At 35.2% G+C, this 19,122-nt stretch overlaps 2 protein-coding genes across 16 annotated transcripts; one reads left to right on the forward strand and one right to left on the reverse strand.

Annotated features, from left to right (window-relative positions):
* The first annotated feature begins 1,840 nt into the window (after window positions 1–1,840).
* Window positions 1,841–15,433, forward strand: LOC124845191 (uncharacterized). Of its 15 annotated transcripts, none has more exons than XM_088103815.1 (12): window positions 1,841–2,289; window positions 2,540–2,647; window positions 7,345–7,498; window positions 12,041–12,097; window positions 12,180–12,809; window positions 12,893–13,018; window positions 13,110–13,930; window positions 14,027–14,089; window positions 14,400–14,499; window positions 14,581–14,706; window positions 14,801–15,076; window positions 15,157–15,433. In XM_088103815.1, exons 5-11 carry the CDS (start codon window positions 12,414–12,416, stop codon window positions 14,906–14,908), a joined length of 1,740 nt encoding a protein of 579 aa, XP_087959941.1. In that variant the 5' UTR covers window positions 1,841–2,289; window positions 2,540–2,647; window positions 7,345–7,498; window positions 12,041–12,097; window positions 12,180–12,413; the 3' UTR covers window positions 14,909–15,076; window positions 15,157–15,433. The 15 variants fall into 15 exon arrangements, with proteins under 15 accessions (XP_087959941.1, XP_087959955.1, XP_087959942.1 ...); XM_088103816.1 differs by lacking the exon at window positions 1,841–2,289 and adding an exon at window positions 2,371–2,454; XM_088103817.1 differs by lacking the exons at window positions 1,841–2,289; window positions 7,345–7,498 and adding an exon at window positions 2,371–2,454.
* On the reverse strand, window positions 3,148–4,486 carry LOC148205807 (uncharacterized). The gene is made up of 3 exons (XM_088105400.1): window positions 4,395–4,486; window positions 3,985–4,075; window positions 3,148–3,720 (listed from the first exon to the last, which is right to left on the reverse strand). The coding sequence occupies exons 1-3, from the start codon at window positions 4,484–4,486 to the stop codon at window positions 3,148–3,150; spliced, it is 756 nt and encodes a 251-aa protein (XP_087961526.1).
* Window positions 15,434–19,122: the final 3,689 nt, after the last annotated feature.

Below are 19,122 nucleotides of genomic sequence, written 5' to 3' on the forward strand. Positions count from 1 at the left end.
CAAAGACATAAAACAAAGACAAGTAAACTAACAAAGACACACAAGTTCAGAACAAATAGAAACAAATTCATACAAAAATAGAACTGAAAAAGAACACCAAAGACCATAAAATGTATAGAAACAAAATTGGAACTAAAGACATAAAACTAAAACTATAAAGCTAAAAGAAAAAGATAACTTGTTTATCTTATTTATTTTTTTAAAAAAAACATATTCTTTATCCTAATATTTATTAGGCTCCTTAAAGTTATGTTATCTACTAATATAAACTTATTATTAAAAAGAAAAAATAGGAATGGACTTATCAATTTTATACTATTGTCCTCAACCAGGATATGCAACTTGATCTTTTCCATAGTGAACTCTTCTTGGGCACCCTACTTTAGAAGTAGCAACTCTTGCTTCACTAGATGTTGATGGTGGAATGACCTTTGAAACCTTTGAAGCATTCACAAAAGCAACTACTAGCTCTAATTCATTCACCCGAACTACACTTGGAAAATTAGAACACATTTAAGAAAATAAGTCAGCAACATTAGTTCTAACATCCAACAAGCATAAAGGAATCAACAAAATATAGAACTACATCCTCTAACATAGCAACTATTGCATCAACAACATCATTCACCATAATGACTCTAGGATCAACAAAACCACCCGTCAAAGGCGCTTCTTGTTCCTTTGAATCAATTTCAATTTCAACACTTGCAAAACACTTAGAAGCAGAACATATGGCAAAGCTAATTTCTTCACAAATAGCACGACCTCCCCCAATGCATGTACAACTAGTGATTTTTTTATTGCTTACTTCTAAAGAATTTAAAGACTCAACAACATTAAGTTTAAGTTCTAATCGTAGGTTAGTACAAGTATTTTCAAAATCATCCATATCAATTCTCACATCATCAAAAACTACATAGGTATCATCATGAGCATCAAATTCATCATTAAGAAGTGCATTTAAATTTATGCAATCATCAAAAACACTAGATGCATGTATATGAACTATATCAATGGAAAATGATAAATTTGTGATATTAGAATGATCAAAGCAAGGAGTAGTAACAACTTCTAAAGGTTCATCATGCATATGATCAAACATAATGAAATCAATTTCAGGATCACATAAATCAGCATCAAAATCCATTTAATACTACAACACCAAAACATGGTCAGCAACTTTTCTCATCTTTTTGCAAATACTCTTTAGAATTTTTGAAATTAAATTATACTTTAGGTTCAACTTTTAAATCAGAGTTCAAATCAGTAGCAATACAATCAATTTTTGAATGAGGTTCAATACTCAAATCATCATTAGAATGCACATGTTCACTTAATTGAGCACTAGCAATGGTCAAATCAGATATAGGGATAACAACAAAAGTATTACACTCACGAATAATTGTCAACTCCCTAAAACTAGCTTTTCAAAATCAGTTTTAGTATAATTATGTTCATAAGATTCAGATTCAGAAATATTAATTGATGCATCAACACAATCATCCCTCATAATCAAATAGGAATTAGCATTAATAAAATTTGAAGCAGGATGTAAATCAGTGAAAAAAGGATTGGAGTATACAGTTACTGATAGGATATAATGTGATAGGTTGGGTAATAGGTGTAGGAAAAAGGAAACAAATTAGTAATTAGTTGTTAGTTGGTTAGTTGGTTTGGGGGGCCTTTATAAGAAGGCTGGGAGGTCTTGTGTCAAGGGGAGCTTTTGATATTAGTTGTTTTGGTAAGAGGTTGTTCATGTCGAGGGAGAGTGCTTCCTTAAGAGTTGGGTACTATACAGTGTATTCTTGCTTACTAGAATAATATACTGTTTTTGTCCAGTATTCTGTGTGCGTGTGCCGTTTTGAGTGATAGATAGACTCTTGTACTAAATAGTTGTATTAGTTATAGAGGTGGTTGGGCTCTCAATAGTTTGAAACTCTTGGACAACAGCTACCATCAATGGTGCTTCATTAGTTGTTGCCACTTTTTCCCCTTCAGCTCTCCTAGTCAACTTTTTGACAACAACTACCATTTGAGCCACTTGAATGACCATTCCTTGAAGATCTGATGATGGAGTCCCCTACTCCCACTTATCACAAATTATGGCTGCCATGATTGGAAATTTTCCTGCTCTGGTGCAGTATATTGGTTCCTATGTGAGTGTTGTAGTCGTTGCTGCATATGCAAGGATGGTTGCTCACAAAATGGTTGAAAATCTAATGGTTTTTGCTGCCAAAAAGAATGATTGAATAGTTGCAAAGAATGCTCAAGAAAAGGCTCATGAAACAGGTTAGAACTGTGGTTGAGCATTGTAAGGGAAAAAGCAATTATGATGAATAACTTATGCTTATTAAATGGACAAAAGAAGAACAATAACAAACCAACACCACTATTACAAAAATCAAAACCAAGGGAGAAATAAAAGAACAAATATGCAAACTATATGAATGCAAGGTTTAAAGCTTAAGTCGACACCATTTTCAAGGTTTCTTCTAAAAATGCATGAATAAAGTGTTACTTTTGGTTTTTAAACTTCTAGGGTTTTAGAGAGAGAAAGAGGGGAAAAGCACCAAAAGAAAAAGAGAGAGGGCTGAGATCTTAAGCAACGAGGGTGAAGAACAAAAGCAACAAGAAAGCTCTCAACAAGGTACTGTAAAAGATACTCTGTTATGATTTCTGAAGTAGATTACAAATTTATACATGAAAAGTGTAATTGAATATGTTTTTGATTTACAATTCAACACTCCTCCTTAAATCAAAAACCCTAATCGAAATTGAAATCCCCTTTCTTTGAAGAAAAGAAACTCCTTTCACCGATTGAATCTGAAAAACCCTTCTTCTCCCATGAAAGAAATAGTTTTCATCGATTGAAATCGGGAAAAACCTTTCTTCTCCAAGGAAACAAACACTTTTCACCGATTGATATCAAGAAAAACCCTTCTTCTCCGAGCAAACCTCCTCTCACCGATGAAACCTAGGGTTTCAAATACCTTTCTACACAATCTTCAAAGGTGTTAGCTATCACAACACCGATTAGCTTTCTTAGGTTTAGAAAGCACTCAATGCTTTGGTGGGTATATCTGTGAGTTGGTCTTCGGATCTGCAGCGTACCACCTCTAGCTTTCCATTGCTGACCTATTCTCTGATCTAGTGGAATATGGTTTCCATATGCTTACTCCTCCCATGGGATGTAGCATGCTTTGCTAGATCAATGGTTGACTTGTCTACAAATAGTCTAACTTTTCCAGCTAACTCAACCTTCAACCCTTCCATCAAAGAAACCAACCAAGATGCTTGACACGTAGCTTCACAGGCAGCTATATACTCCGCCTCACACAAATATGATCTAGTGTTACAGAGATATCTCAGGCTTCCAATAATTTTCCTGTAAGTTGTAGGATCTACAGCTTCCTCCTCTAGCTCCTTTTCCAACCTTAATCCCAGTTCTGCTTGGGTGTTGGCAGTATTGAAATTTAGCATGTCAAACCTCTTTAACAAGTCTAAAACATACATTGACTGATGCATCACAATTTCACACCCAGTCTCAGTGAATTCGATCCCGAGAAAGTAGCTAAGCCTTCCCAAACCACTCATCTCAAACTCCTTTAGCATTTGGGGTTTGAAATTAGAAATTAGCTCTGCACTACTTCCAGTAATTAGGAGATCATCAACATACAGGAAAACTATCAACTTTTCTGGTTTGCGATTATGTTGACAACACTACACATACAAACCATGTTCTAAAACACATTTCTCAAACCCAATAATGTGCATGAAGCCATCAATTTCCTGGTTCCAGGCCCTTGGGGCTTGTTTAATCCCATAAAGAGCCTTTCTCAGCCTATACACCTTGTGTTGGTGCACTTTGATCTCAAACCCCTATGGTTGAAAAACATACACCTCTTTTTCTAGTTTACCATTTAAGAAAGCAGATTTCACATCTAGTGGATGCAAATACTAATGAAATATAGCTACTAAAGATACTATCAACCTGATTATCTTAACCCTTGCTACATGAGCAAAAAGTTCCCCATAATCCACTTCAACCTTATGTAGAAATGCTTTAGCAACCAACCTGGCTTTGTATTTACAACAACAACCTGTGGATTTATTTTTGACTTGTAGATCCACTTTAATTCTATTGGCTTCTTATATAAAGGTAAATTAGTCAATTCCCATGTCTGACTCTTCTCAAGAGACTCAATTTCCTCCTGATTTGCCTTCTACCATCTCTTATTTGTAATACCTTGTTCAAACTCAATGGGTTTAGCTTCTGCTGTTAGGACATAATGTACAAAATTCCCTTCTAACAATAGCATCATAGAATAACTCATAATCCCTCAAATGAGGTGATAGTTGGAGTTAGGGTTCTCATAATTTTATCCACCACATACTGGTTTGTAATGCCATCTTTACATGCCCTCATAGCATTAACCAGCTCCTGTACCTTGTCAAAATATTTTGCCACAGTTTCACTTTCATCCATGGTCAAAATTTCAAACTACCTTCTCAATGTTTGCAGTCTCACCTTCTTGTTCTTGTCACCATTCCCATAGATCTTCACCAATATCTCCCATATTTCTTTAGTAGTGATAGCCTTTGAGATCTTGTTAAAGATCTTTAGACTGACACACTGATAAAGAAGAAAATGTGTCTTATTGTCCAGTTTCTACTGCATTTTTTAGTTTCTTTTATCTTCATCAGTAGCCTTTGAGTTCAACTCAAGCAAGCCCTCATCTATCACATCTGCAACATCCTGGAAGCTAAATATGACTTGCATCTTGATGCTCTAGTCATTAAACAACTCTCCATCGAATATTGGAAGTGACCCCTGTATTCTTCGAAACCCTGCCATATTCTTCTTGATTTAACCTTGAAGCTTCTAGAACCTCCTTATTCACTCTAAGGATTTATCACTTCCAAAGAACACTTCTTTCTGGAATATACCACACTCTTCCAGACTTATTACATCCACAACTCCACAAAGATCTTTTGCCATTAAGCTCTTGATACAATCTAGGATTTCAGAGAGAAGAGGCAAAAAGCACCAAAAGAAAAAGAGAGAATGCTGAGATTTGAAGCCACGAGGTAGAACGAAAGCAACTAGAAAGCATTTAACAAGATACTGTAAAAAAATTTCTCTTATGATTTTTGAAGTAAATTACAAATTTATATATGAAAAGTGTAACTGAATCTGTTTTTATTTACAATTCAACAAAACTTCTCCTCTTTTTCTTTTTTTAATTTTTTAATTTATTATCTTAGTAAATTTTTATTATATATATATATAACTTAATTTATTGTTGTTATATTTATTTTTTAAAAAAAAAACTTAAAATACTTTTTTTAAATTATTTTATATTTAGCGGGACATATCAGCACAGCATTGATTCACCTATTACCTATTACATGTATATATTGTAATATATAAATTATTGGTCAATCATTTTACTTTTTTATTTTTTAAATTATATAATTTCCAGTTTTGTAAAATTTCTCAATATAAAAAAAACGTATTTTTTTACCTTTTAACACTTTTTTTTTACCTTTTAACAATGTTTTTCTTTTTATGTAAAAATTCTTAAATTAATTTATAATATCGGATGTCCTGACCACCCATAGGTATGTTGGTTTGAAAATTGGGAGAAGATGTGAAAGGAGTAAAGATGTAGGTAAAAAAAGTTTAGAGGGATGGAAAATAAAAATGAATATATTAAAAACATGAATTGCACTCAAAAATAAAAATAAGATATAAAAGAGAATTGTATTAAAGACCGGATCAGGATTTTTTTAGATAAGAGACAAAATTAAGTATACATATAAAAGAGAAAAAACTAAATAAGATTTTTTTTATTTTATTTTTGCAACACCCATCTTCTAGAAATATTAGAGATATGTATTCTAAAATTATGTTTGAATTAAAAATTAAAAGATAAGTGGATTTGCATAGACCACTCCCTTAAGCAAACAGCGGCCACCATCGTCCCAGAGAAATCAATAAATATCTAAAATATTTTTTTATAAATAAATTTGTAAGGTTTTATATTATTTTTAAATAAATAAGAAATGTTAGTACATATTATAATATCTTAGGTTAAAGATAAAAATTCATTTCTTAACTAAAAATAATTAAAGAACTTGAATAAATGTTAAAGATAATATATGTAAATGAATAAATATTTAGTCAAGTTTTTTCATATTTATAAATATTTTACAACCACATAAAACTATTTTTTTAAGATCTCATGCTTGTATATATCATATTAATAACAATCTTAATGATTTCTCCTCGACATGAAAGACATATATATTTTATTAACTCATGCTATGCTTGTAACCATAAATATATTAAAATATCTCATACATATTTTATTAAATATATCTCATGCTATGCTTTTGACCATAAATGTATTTAAATATATCATACATATTTTATTAAATATATCTAACCTTGTGATCAATAATTTATGCATTATAATATATACATGTAATATGAATGCATTCATAAACCTATAATGTGAAAACAAGTTACAGGGTTGTGGCTTGGGGGAGTGAACATGCTTATTATGGTTTTATCTTGAGAAAATGTTGGGGCGTGATATGGGCATCTGCGCACAGTGACTTTGGCTTTTAAAATTGGGAGTTTAATGTGCAAACAAATTATAGGTAATCATGAAAAAGAGAATTTCATTAACTTACATGGGTTGTTGGGTGCATTTGGAATGAGTTGGGTATTGCCTAGTGATATAGTGATTGCAGTTTAGTGTTCTAGGTTGTTATGATGATGGTTAAGTGATAATAAGTTTGGTGAGATAGTCTATTAGGTTTTTGTATAGAATTTTGTGTTGATGGGTTCATGGGAGAAAAGCAAAAATGGTTTGCATGCAGATTCACGTGGGGTTTAAGACTTCAATAAAGGAAAAATTAATAGGCGTGGACCCTTGTGTGTGTATAGAAAGTTATGAATGCATGAAAACCTCATATGTGCATGTGCAAACATAAAAAAGGACACTATAGGAAAGTGGTGGACCCATGTGGGGTCCACTTTCGGAGGTAAATGAGTTTGTCATCATTTGGTAGGTGTATGTTGAAAAGAGGAAGTGTGGTTAGTGCATAGTTGACTTATTCATGTGTTTTAGTTTGACTTTCAACTTTGTTGTTTGTGTGGTTTTTAATATCTTGAGAATGTCATTATGCGGGAAATGCTTTGTATGTAGTTACAATATGTGTGGTAATTATTTTTATGATCATTGTTTAGTTTAATGATGACAAAGTGCTTCATTACATCCTGCATTATAACGATGACACACAATTATATAAACAATCACAAAACAATTAATGTAGGTAAGCATGCCAGCACACTAGACTGTGAAGGTGATCTATGACGATGCGATACTTCATCTGGAATATCACGTCGAAGTCTGGGAGCAAGACTCGACCGGTCTTCATTGACAACAAGAATAATGTAATGATGGGATATCATCTCAAACCACGGAAGGTAACTATCAACATAGTCAGATGAGAATCTGTCGATGAACACACCCCCCTAACATGATGTTGAAAGTGCAATCAGGCATTATTGGTCGCCAATATGTCCACATATGCAACAATGGGTAGGTCTCGAGGGATGAATTGTTGAAACCCAAACTGGCTCAAAACACGCTCACGCAAATGTCGACTTAGCGTGTCACCAATCCTGTCCATCGCGAGAACATACAAATGTCGTAAAAAGGACGAGTCTCCCGATGTGACTCAAATAGGGACCAAGTGACTGAATCATATGTCAGTCAACCAAGTGTACCCTTACCTCTACGAGGGTGGAACCCTACCTCAGTGACTCCCACTTTGCAGTATGCGGTCTGTCTTCCATGTACAAAGACACTAGATGCCTTCTTCCCAATGTAGGGAAGTGCTCATATATCCAACTCTACAAAATTAAAAATTATTTCATAATCCACATTGAAACAATTCAAGCAAATCAAAGTGTAAACTATATTTGTACTTGTAATAGATTCAAATAACTTGTCATCTGCCTAGTGGAAGCCAAGTTGACATCTCCTAGTTGCTCATATATATATATATGCTAGTGTAGAAACGTCCTGCGCATATCGGTCACATGCATGTATGGCTCTAAAGAGCAAAAGGTAAGACACAAGAATGGATGTGACAGTCTTATCAACAAATATAGTGCATCCAACTAGATGTAACAAATATGCCCAGGAAAAGTACTCCCACTGCTGTTGCTCACAATACTTAGCATAAGTCTCTCGAAGTCAGCTCAGTCTGACTTTTGCACCATGAGCTGCATGTATCTCAGCATTAGCTCTCCTGTCATTCACACCTAAAAGCTCCATAATGGCGCGTCGACTTTCTTCAATGTCTACTTCCTCCATATTACAACACTAGCCTAAAATTGAGGGTGCAGCAAGGATGACACATCATCTAAAGTCACAGACATCTCACCTACGGGGAGATGAAAACTATTGGTCTCGAAATGAAATCTAGACTCTTATTGACGTAGTCATATGAGATGCCCACCAGAGACATCAGACCAGAACCATACACGATGTCTATAATGCCCTTGTGGCAAGATCCTAGTTTGTTTAACTTCTTCCCGTGGGAGATCAACTTGATCTTTTCCGATCCTAAACAATAATATTAATATAAATTTTATTTCAACTAGACAATAATCATTACAATTAAAGTTTTGCATTTACCTCAACCCTGCCATATTGCATAGGCAACATGGTGAATGTAATGTGTCAGTACTGAAGCGTCTACTGGACCTCCAAGAAATTCACCTTCAGGAACATTATGATGCTCCTACTCCTCAATATCATGCTCCTCAATTGCATCCTCTGTAGGAACAATCGGTATCGTTATAGAGTCACGCAGCGGAATAAAATATAGATAGCGGAAAGCGTGTAACGATCACAACTCAAGTTAAAATAGTCGGTTTCAAAAATTGATTTTCTTAGTGAACTTTTATCAAACAGTTGATGTGCTAAAAGTTTAAAGAGTGTAGAGTTCAAGAAAATCAACACAGAAAATTTATCCTGGTTCGAATCAAAAGATTTTACGTCCAATCGTTAATCACTATGAATAGTGATTAACCTTTTTTTTTTTACTAAAATATGGTTTGAAGATTACAATCAGATAATCAAAATAAGCAAAGAATAGAAAACACCTTCCTTCGACAAACGAACGGAAGAACCTGCTCAGCCAACTTGAAGAGAATCGCTCCGACCTTTGACACACAAAACGCGAGCTTCTCCTATTCACAAGACCAGGCAAGAGCACTCTATCACTTTGAGAACTTCCTCAGACAAACTATATTCTCAAAATGGCATAGATCCTTTTCACTCATAGAGAGCTTCCCTTAGGCACAAAGCTCTAATACTCTCAATTGAAAAAGTTCTTTCTAAGAGCTGTGAAGACCTCTATTTATAAGCCTAGTTTCGTGCAGGGTCAAAAACTGAAAAGTCATCTCCCAACTGCCACTGATAATCGATTATCATAACTGATAATCGATTATTTGTGTCCGTTATGGGGTTTTCAAAATGGTGATAATCGATTATCCTGAGCAATAATCGATTATTCCAGATACTTGGACAGAATTAAATGAAACAGTGATAATCGATTATTTTGTGTAATAATCGATTATTTGCGTAAGCAACTCTCTTCTAAACTGGCTCGTGATATTCGATTATTCCTCTTGATAATCGATTATTTGTGCAATGACTCACTAAATACGAAAACTTCTAAGAGTGTTTACATCATTACATTTTATCCTATACATTTGTTTCTACAAAATGCGTTTAACAAAGATGCATTTAGAGTCTTCAATTCTTCAGCTTTTATCATCATCAAAATTTCACAGTAGCTTCAAGATACCGATGCTCCTCATTGGTAACATCCTCCTCAACCCTCACATCTTCAAGCTCCTCAACATCAACATCATGTTAAGCTGCTCCATGTCTTCTGCGAGTAGAAGTAGTAGGTCTCCTCCTCTTACCCTATGAGAAACTCTCTCCGTCATGTGAAGGTGCACCTCAAGTACGAGCCATATCTATTCCATTTTTTTTATTAACAACATTACACAGAAAACATCCATTTCAAATAATTATAGAATTCAAATAAATAAAATTAATTCCACTATTTATATAAAAAAACTAATTAATTAAAATATAACAATTTAAATAAAATAAAAACCATAACACTATAAAAAAACATAAAATAATTAAAAACAACATAGCTTAATCAAAACTTAAATATTTACTTCATTAAAAAAATTAAATATATGTCTATAAATATAATTAAATATTATTATGTCTATAAAAATAATTAAATTTTATTAACCATAAAAATAATTAACGTAATAGAAAATTTAAAATTTATAAAAGAGAACATTTATTATAGGAAAAATATAGGTAGAACATTTATAATCATTAAATCATTAAAAAAAATTGAAGAGGCTACGAATCAGATATCCAAATGCGAAGAAGACTGAATTGGATCTGGATAACTAATTCAATCTACATCGGATGAATCAATTATCTAGATCCAATTCAATCCCATCACGTTTGGATAATAGATTCAGTCCCATCACGTTTGGATAATAGATTAAGCGCAAATCAGTCGTGAAAATAGTAACATAACAACTTTTAATCCTCTATAAATACTACCCTACAAGATCTATATCTACAACACACTATCCAATTGAAAATAAATATGGGAATCCACCAACTTTTGGCCAGCAGCGAGAAGAAGCAATGTCGACGAAAGGAACAACACCACCAAAATGACAAACACGAAACAATGTGGTGTGGCGTTGGATCCAACAACAAAAACAACTTCAACCTCCACAGAAATAACAAGACGAACCTCTGGTGCTTGAGAAGACGAAGTTGTGGTGTTTCTGTGTGCCTAGAGTGTGCTTGGAAGTAGTGGAAGAAGACGAACCTATGGTGTTGTGGTGTCTCTGTGTTGCTGAAGTGTGCCTGGAAGTAGAGAGTGTGTTGTTCAAAATGAGATGCGAAAGAGGGAAGGAACGAAAGAGAGAAAGAGAAAAAGTGAGATGTGATGTGCTTTCAAATGCGCAAGCGTGAAGAATAATAACTCCTGCTGAGGAATAATAACTGATATTTTAGAGAATTTTTGACCATTTAATTCTTTTAAATATTAATATTGTTTTAAGTATGGTTGAGAATATTTGGAGGTGCAAAGTGAAAGACTTGGAGGTTTACGGTAAAATACCCATGTTGCATTAGCCAAAACATGACAAACTAACTCATATATACCACTCCAAAAATTAAAGGAAAATGTTTCTTCGACAACGCCCATTTGACAACAAATTAACAACGACACGTGGGTTGCTGTGATTTGCTGTGATTTGCTGTTTTAATTGGAAATCTGAAAAGGAAAAAACTTGATTTGGAGGGCATTTTTGGAATAACCTGTTGGCGCCCATACTGTTCCCGAAACTCTCTGTGTCCAAGTTATTCATTCGAAACTCCCAAACTTGGCTTTTCCACCAAATGAACTCCCAAACTCTGCGTCCACCATTGTGAACTTTGGGCACGCCACGTAGATGGTCTTTGTTGACCTACGAAATCGTGTTTGGAAGTATTGAAGTCCGACATTGAAGTCCTTTGTCTCCGTCCACCATTGAAGTGTTGGGAGGAAGTGTATTGAAGGGGCAAGCGTTGTCACATTTTCTTGAAAGGAGTGGTTTTTTGACCGTCGCCCTTGTTCCTTGGTTGGTTGGGTTGAGTGTTAATCGCAAGGTATTTTGTATGCCCTTGTTCGCTTTCGTCTTTTGGAGATTTGACGACGATTTTTTGTTGGCGAACCCGTGTTTTCCCATTTATTCCTTTCGCCATTTATGTATGTGGTTGTTTCGTTTTCCCGTTTATTGTGAGTTTGATTGTGTAATCTATGTTTTAAAGCTGAGTTCAGGATTCCTGACTCCATGGTATGGGTACTTGCGTTTTGGAAGGAGTTTGACTAATAGTAAGTTGATCAACCTTTGCTATTGTAGGTGAATATTTGACAGACACTATTTTTAGAGTTGAAAATGGAGTCCTCTAATAACAATGTAAGTAGACAGTAAACAGGAATGTTTTCTTTGTTGTTTTGGAGAAGCAAATTAACTGTTATAATTTTGAACTGTTTTATAGTGGCGCCTTCGAGCTTGGATAGATACATCGTACATTGCCAACATGAATTCCTTACTGCCATCGAGACATAAGATGCGCATTTTACAAACTCCGTTTAAGTGGTGTTTAGAAAATGTAGATCCTTTAGAGGTGAACCTAAAGTTGTTGAAAAAGATGGTTCGTCGATGAGTTCCCCACCATCAATCGTTTAGAGTTAACCAACATTTGGTGCCTTTCAATGTGCAGGATGTGTTCATGAGTTTAGGGTTAAGAGTAGGGGGTTTGGATGTTCCTTTTGATGAATCAGTTGTGGGTAAAGTTGGTGAATCCTTTAATTCAAAATCTACCAAATTGAAAGACCTCATAGATATGTTTAATGTGGTTGTAGCTAATGACGATAGTGAGGTAGATGTGGTGTGTCGGCTGTATGTATTAGTTTGTTTTGTGGTGTTCTTTTTTCCTAGGAAGGCAAGATATGTTTCGAACATGCCTTGTTTAGTCTTAGATGACTTAGATAGTTTGTCTAGTTATGATTGGAGTAGTGCTGTACATACATATCTTGTACATAGTCTAAATAGATGTAATAAGAAACTACTTTCTGGATCGATTGCTGATTCTTTGAGCATAAGTGGGAATGTTGTTGTTTTGCAGGTATGATTTATTGTGGTTGTTTGTTGTATTAAGTCAATCCATAGTAATAACTGTTTTGATTAGTTTCATTGGTTTAACTGTAGCTTTGGGCGTATGAACGACTTGGTTTGCATGATGATTGTTCTCGCAAGGAATTTCCGCGCGTTAGGCGATTTTGTTCGTTAAATTATACAACCAAAAAAATAGATGTTATGTTTATGAGTAGCGAGGTAAGTAACTTTGTTATGAACTTATGTTGTTATTTTTTATGATTTTTGCTGTTGTTATGTGATTGTTGTATTTTTATTGTCATTGTCAAAGGTACAATTTGATTGGTACCTCAGTGACAATGATTGTCTAAATCCCGTCATACGTCGTGCTTTGAATTTGGATGAGAGATTGAGGCGTGAAGGTTCCAAGCGTGAAGAAGTACGACCTGAAAATGAATATGATGAAAATTGGCTATCAGCCACTGAGGTAAAACTGAGAACAAACAACCTCAAGATAAGAAAACTCAGACATGAAATTGCGGCTGTTAGGAAGGTACTTGGTGATCATCTAAAGTTTCGAAAGGTGGAACAATCTCCTTCAGGTCATGAAGAACCTGTAGATGAACAACATGAAGAAGCTGCAGATGAACAACATGAACAACCTACAGATGAACAACATGAACAACCTGCAGATGAACAACATGAACAACCTGCAGATGACGAACCTGCTTGTAGAACTGTTGTAGAAGAAGAACGAGTAGCCCTTGAGCATCCACCACTTTTGACTGACATTGGCGATGGTGTTCATGATGGCGAAGGAGATGTCGTTGTAGAACCATTTTGTTCAGGTGCTGAAGCTGCTGGTGATGTTGAAGGTGAGGGTAATGAAGGAGGTGCTTATGCAGATGAAGGAAATGAAGAACCTGCAGATGAAGAACCAGCTTGTACAACGGTTGTAGAAGAAGAAGAAGTACCCGATGACCATCCAATACTTGTCATTGACGTTGGCGATGGTGGTGATGATGGTGACGGAGATGTGGATGTAGAACCCTTGAATGTAGTGCCCTTGTGTTCTTTTGTTGGTGATCCAAGAATAGTGGTCGATTTGGATATGTTGTACCACACAGTTACGCGAAGAGACATTCCACGGAGGTTAGAACAGAATAATTTATTATAATTTGTTGTTATTGGTACCTGAATTTATGGTCAATGATATTGGTACCTGATTTAATAATGTTGTTTTTTCAGCTACGTGTCTGAAATTATGTCTCAACTGTTGAGCACAAGTGAATGTAGCTCTTTAGGGCCAAGGTAATGTGTAAACAACATGATAATTATACAGTTGACTTTAATTACTGTTGTCATTCAATTTAGAAAGTTCATAAATTTGAAGTTTGATTGTTCATTGTTATGTAGGCTTTAATTTTTGCAGCAACAATGTTCATGTACTTTGAGAAAAGGTTGAGTGGAGTCATAAAAAGGATTGTATTCAGTCCTATGTTTGGGGTAAATGGTTTAATTAGACGTTGTTGGTTTTTTGTACGGTACAATTTAACATTGACATGGTTGTTTAATTATGGTTTAATTTTATATTGAAGACCCATGTGTTGCACGACTATAGGAAACGACCAGCGAATCAACATGTGTGGCAACTTCTTGACTACCAGCCATATTTTCGATACGATCTGGTTCGACTTGAGGCCTTACTGTCTGCTGATTGGGTGAGTAAGATGTACTTTGTAAGCAGATAGTAGTCTTTAGATGATGGGTTCCTATTTTGACATATTCCAAAACATGTGTAGGTGTTCATCCCAATTGTAAGTGGTCATTGGTGGTGTTATGCACTGAAGGTCTGCACTTTTCAGTTTTATGTCATAGACTCACTGGCCAATGGTATCAAAGGACGTTGTCGGATTGATAGAAGCATTGTAAGCTTTACCATGATTACAAATTTTTTTGGAAAATGAGTGGTTAAATCGTAGTTAGTTTAAAGTCACTGTTTTCGTTATTGTAACCATACAGGCTCAAAATATTCAACGGTTTTGGGGTTTGTTGATGGATAAACTTGAAGTTTCGAAGTGTCCTTTGTTAGTTGAGAAAGCCAACATCCCAGTCCAAGCAAACACGTAATATTATATTACCACTGTGTTAAAAAATTGTGTGTTTCCATTAACAAAAGTAATGTATGTATTTTTTCATTTGAACAGATACGATTGTGGTGTAATCATGATGAAAGCTATTGAAATTTGGGATGGAGAGGAGAAATATGATGGGAAAAGCATGCCTGATTATACAAATGTATGTTAAATTATGAATTTCTCAATATTACATTATTAGGCCGTTGACATTGGTTTTGAATTCCAATATGTTAATTTCAGGAAGACTTGGCTGCGTTTAGGAAAAAGTATATATGTGACTGGATCCTGGACGAGGACAACGTCCGAAGATTGGACACGCTGCAACATTTTGGATTACTATAGCATTAGAAATGTGTCCTTAGGTTTAGATTCTTGATTTATAGTAAAAGAATATACATTGTTGACAATTATACTATTGGAAGTCTATTAGTTCGATTTATGTACATGTGAAGTTGTTCGACTCATAATGAATACAGCTAAAGTTTTCGTAATATTCATTTTCGTTGTGTTTGTTTTTTGTTGGAGTGAGTTTATTGATTACCGTAACTGCATCGCTTGTCCCCTATTTTGATTGAACAACTCCTCATTTAGTACGTTGGAGTAATTTGTACACTGGGTTGATTGAGACAGCATGACCTGGTAGGTGGTTTTGTTGGGAACTTGTGGGTGTGGCTGTAGTTATAAGGCAATTGGACAGGAATAGGGTGCCCCCAACATTGTGTTTTGATGAGTGGTAGTAGGTGCTTGGTCAGGCAGGGGTGGGAAGGCAGTATTGGGCTGTTGTAATCGATTACAGGAACGCTATAATCGCTTACGAGTGACATGTACCGAAAGTGCATGGCTGCTCCACTGTTATGACTGAGTTGCTCCCCAGTTATGGACTACTACTAAGTACACTGGGTTGATTGAGACAGCATGACCTGGTAGGTGGTTTTGTTGGGAACTTGTGGGTGTGGCTGTAGTTATAAGGCAATTGGACAGGAATAGGGTGCCCCCAACATTGTGTTTTGATGAGTGGTAGCAGGTGCTTGGTCAGGCAGGGGTGGGAAGGCAGGGCTGCTGTAATCGATTACAGGAACGCTGTAATCGCTTACGAGTGACATGTACCGAAAGTGCATGGCTGCTCCACATTTATGACTGAGTTGCTCCCCAGTTATGGACTGCTACTAAGTACACTGGGTTGCTACTAGTTACAGCACCTTTAATTTCTCTCAGGTTTCCCTCCCATGAACTCTGAACCTGTGAAAAGTCAAAAAACACTACTAGGGAGTTATTCAACCATGTCTGGGTAGCACAAACATACTTATCGTACAGAATGAGATTTTTTGTAATATTAATCGATTACAAGTCCCCTGTAATGGATTACAGCATCTTCACACCTGGACATTTCATATAACTACCACAATTAAAACTTCCCACTACTACCAAACAAGAAATGGAATTAATATAACATTCAATACTGAAACAACCACTTTCTTTATCACCAATACAAAAGAAAAATGTTCGAAATACAACTATCCATAATTAAACATCAACCTAATACTGGAATAATCATAAATTACATTAATCAATCAAGTTTCGGACTATATCCAGTGTAGGGAGTTCTACAAACTCGACTTTTGTAACGTTTTCGACGTACTCTTTCCTTCATAACGGTTTCATGGCTGTAAACTGCTCCCTCATAGTCAAACTTATTGTAAAAATCATGTTGGTTACAGGGTGTACTGTAACCACCTTCATCTTTATTATTCTCTTGAAGCAGCTCAGCCTGCAATCCAAATAAGTCTTCTTCAAGTTCTTCAATTACAGCATCTTGTTCCTCTAAAGCATCATTAATACCTTTTATGAGTTTCGTATTGATTGTTGATTTTTCTTGTTTATTCAATTCCTCTCCATTTGAATTAACTGATGCTTTCTGTCCTTGATGCACCATAATCATCAAGCATCTGCAATTTCATCACAATTACCATTACATAAAACAACTTCTAAAACAAATGAAATAAAACAGTTAAGTACATACCACACCCGTCTCCATTGCACGTTTAATGAACTTGTCACCAACATTTATATTCATCCAATGCAAAAATCTTGGATATTTATGGACACAAACATTGGAAGGAATGAAACGATCACAAAACCAAACCTGAAATACATCATATACGTCATAATTAGTCATCTCAATTCACAGACAACAAACAATCCATGTAACAAATTTACCTGGAACACGTATACACAACCATCCACATAAGCAGTGGTTGCACCTTTTCCTCTATTCCACACTGTACAAGCTTTGCACAGACTGCTAAGTAGATAATGGTACACTATACGACCCCAACAAAAAGTTCCCAACTCACTTATTCTATCAACAATTTCAAACAAAATTGGGAATATTGTTCTGCTGCGATTAGGAAACAATACCTCACTAATTGCTACCAAAATGTACAACCTACAAACATCTATTGAAGGCAACTTTTTGTGTTGCTTCAAAATAAATTCATATACCAAATCCAATTCATATTTTCCATCACCAAAGTACTTCCGACAATGACTTTCACTAAGTTTGTTTTCATTCAATTTAATCTGCTCACCAACCAAACCCAACCCTAGGCTTAAGCTGACATCTATTTCCTTGAATTCAACAAATTTATCTCTAAAGCTAAAACCACCTCTGTCATCATCCCATCTAATCAATAAATCGCTCAAAATATTCCTTCCAATCTTAATATTATCATGTAATTCTAAAAACCATCGAAAGTGAGTCTTGGAGATTATGGACTTCTACTCCTCACTCAAAATGTCATTCAAAGAAGCAATACGTTTCGTTTTCAATGAGTGACGAACAAACAACTGCAAAAAAAATGTATTTTGGTACAAATAACCAACGTAAGTCACAACCCAAAAGCAACACACACCAAAAAAATTACCAACACATGCAACACCAAAATCCCCTCCCCAAAATACGAATACGGAGACACGAAAAAGTTCATACCTTGTTCGAACAACCATTGTCACCGGACAAACCCATTGCACAAAAAGGTAACAACTTCCACCAAATCCACACCGAACGACACAACGCTAATCTCTAACTCACAAAGAAGACGAGTTCACACAGACACCGAAGGAGACAACGGTGATCTACAACTCAAACAAACAAATCCAATGTCCACAGAGATTCAAACCAAAACAATGGTCACAGGGAAGCGGGACAGAGAGATCTTGAAAACAAACGAAACCCTTACAATGGAGGACGAACAACACTGCTATGAAGAGACAAGTTCAAATGAAATTGAAATCCCTAAAATGGAGAGAGAAGAGGTTGATAAGGACAGAACATACAGTTCGAAAACGAAGATGGCACTTTCGGAATCCTAACTTCTGGCCCCTCCAAATCAGATTTTTAATTACAAATAACATTCAAATTTCGACCAGTTAAAAGTTGACACGTGACGTTGTCAAATTTTTGTCAAATTTGCGTTGTTAAAATATCGCGATCCAAAATTAAATTAACTTATGAAAATTTCAAACAACCATTCCGATTGGATTCATGTCGGTCACCGATTTTGTTTCCATTGTAGTAAATTGGTCAAAATTACCACTATCTCATTGGCTTTGGTATACAGCAGGAAAAAGGCGACTTAAGATTCAGCCAATTTATAGTTACTCTGTGAACACAGAAAAAGGAGAAAAAAAGATTCTTTGCTCGTTTCAACTGAAAAATTGTATGTACTCAATAGATCTTCGTGTCATCGAACAAGGTAAAAGGAACAAACAAGGGCGAAAATATCATATGTGAATTTGTACAACATATTTAGAGTTCTGACACTGAATCACCAAGGATGTGTTTCTTTGAGAGGGTTTACTGTGCGAAAGGATTTGCAAGTGCGAATTGGCATGTATCGAATGTGTTCACTTTCCCGAATTCGCAAGAGTGAGAGAGTAGATTTGTAGGATGACTTCCTCATCCCATCTCACCAAAGTGAGGGATTTGCGGGCGATAACTAATGTTTTACAATAATGTACCTATCACGAGTTTCAAAAAATATGATAAAAATTAATTTGCATTGTGGTTTTAAACTTTTATATAGAAAAATGTTCTTTGTTATTTATTTTTTTCAGATTTATAAAAGACTTCTGAATTAAAAAAAAAACATAAACAATATTTCAGATTTACTAATCCGGAAAGTATTTTCTTAAATGTATTACGTA

The sequence above is a fragment of the Vigna umbellata genome, chromosome 1, assembly GCF_029865625.1.
Source record: "Vigna umbellata cultivar VRB3 chromosome 1, Vumbellata_1.0, whole genome shotgun sequence".
NCBI lineage: Eukaryota > Viridiplantae > Streptophyta > Magnoliopsida > Fabales > Fabaceae > Vigna > Vigna umbellata.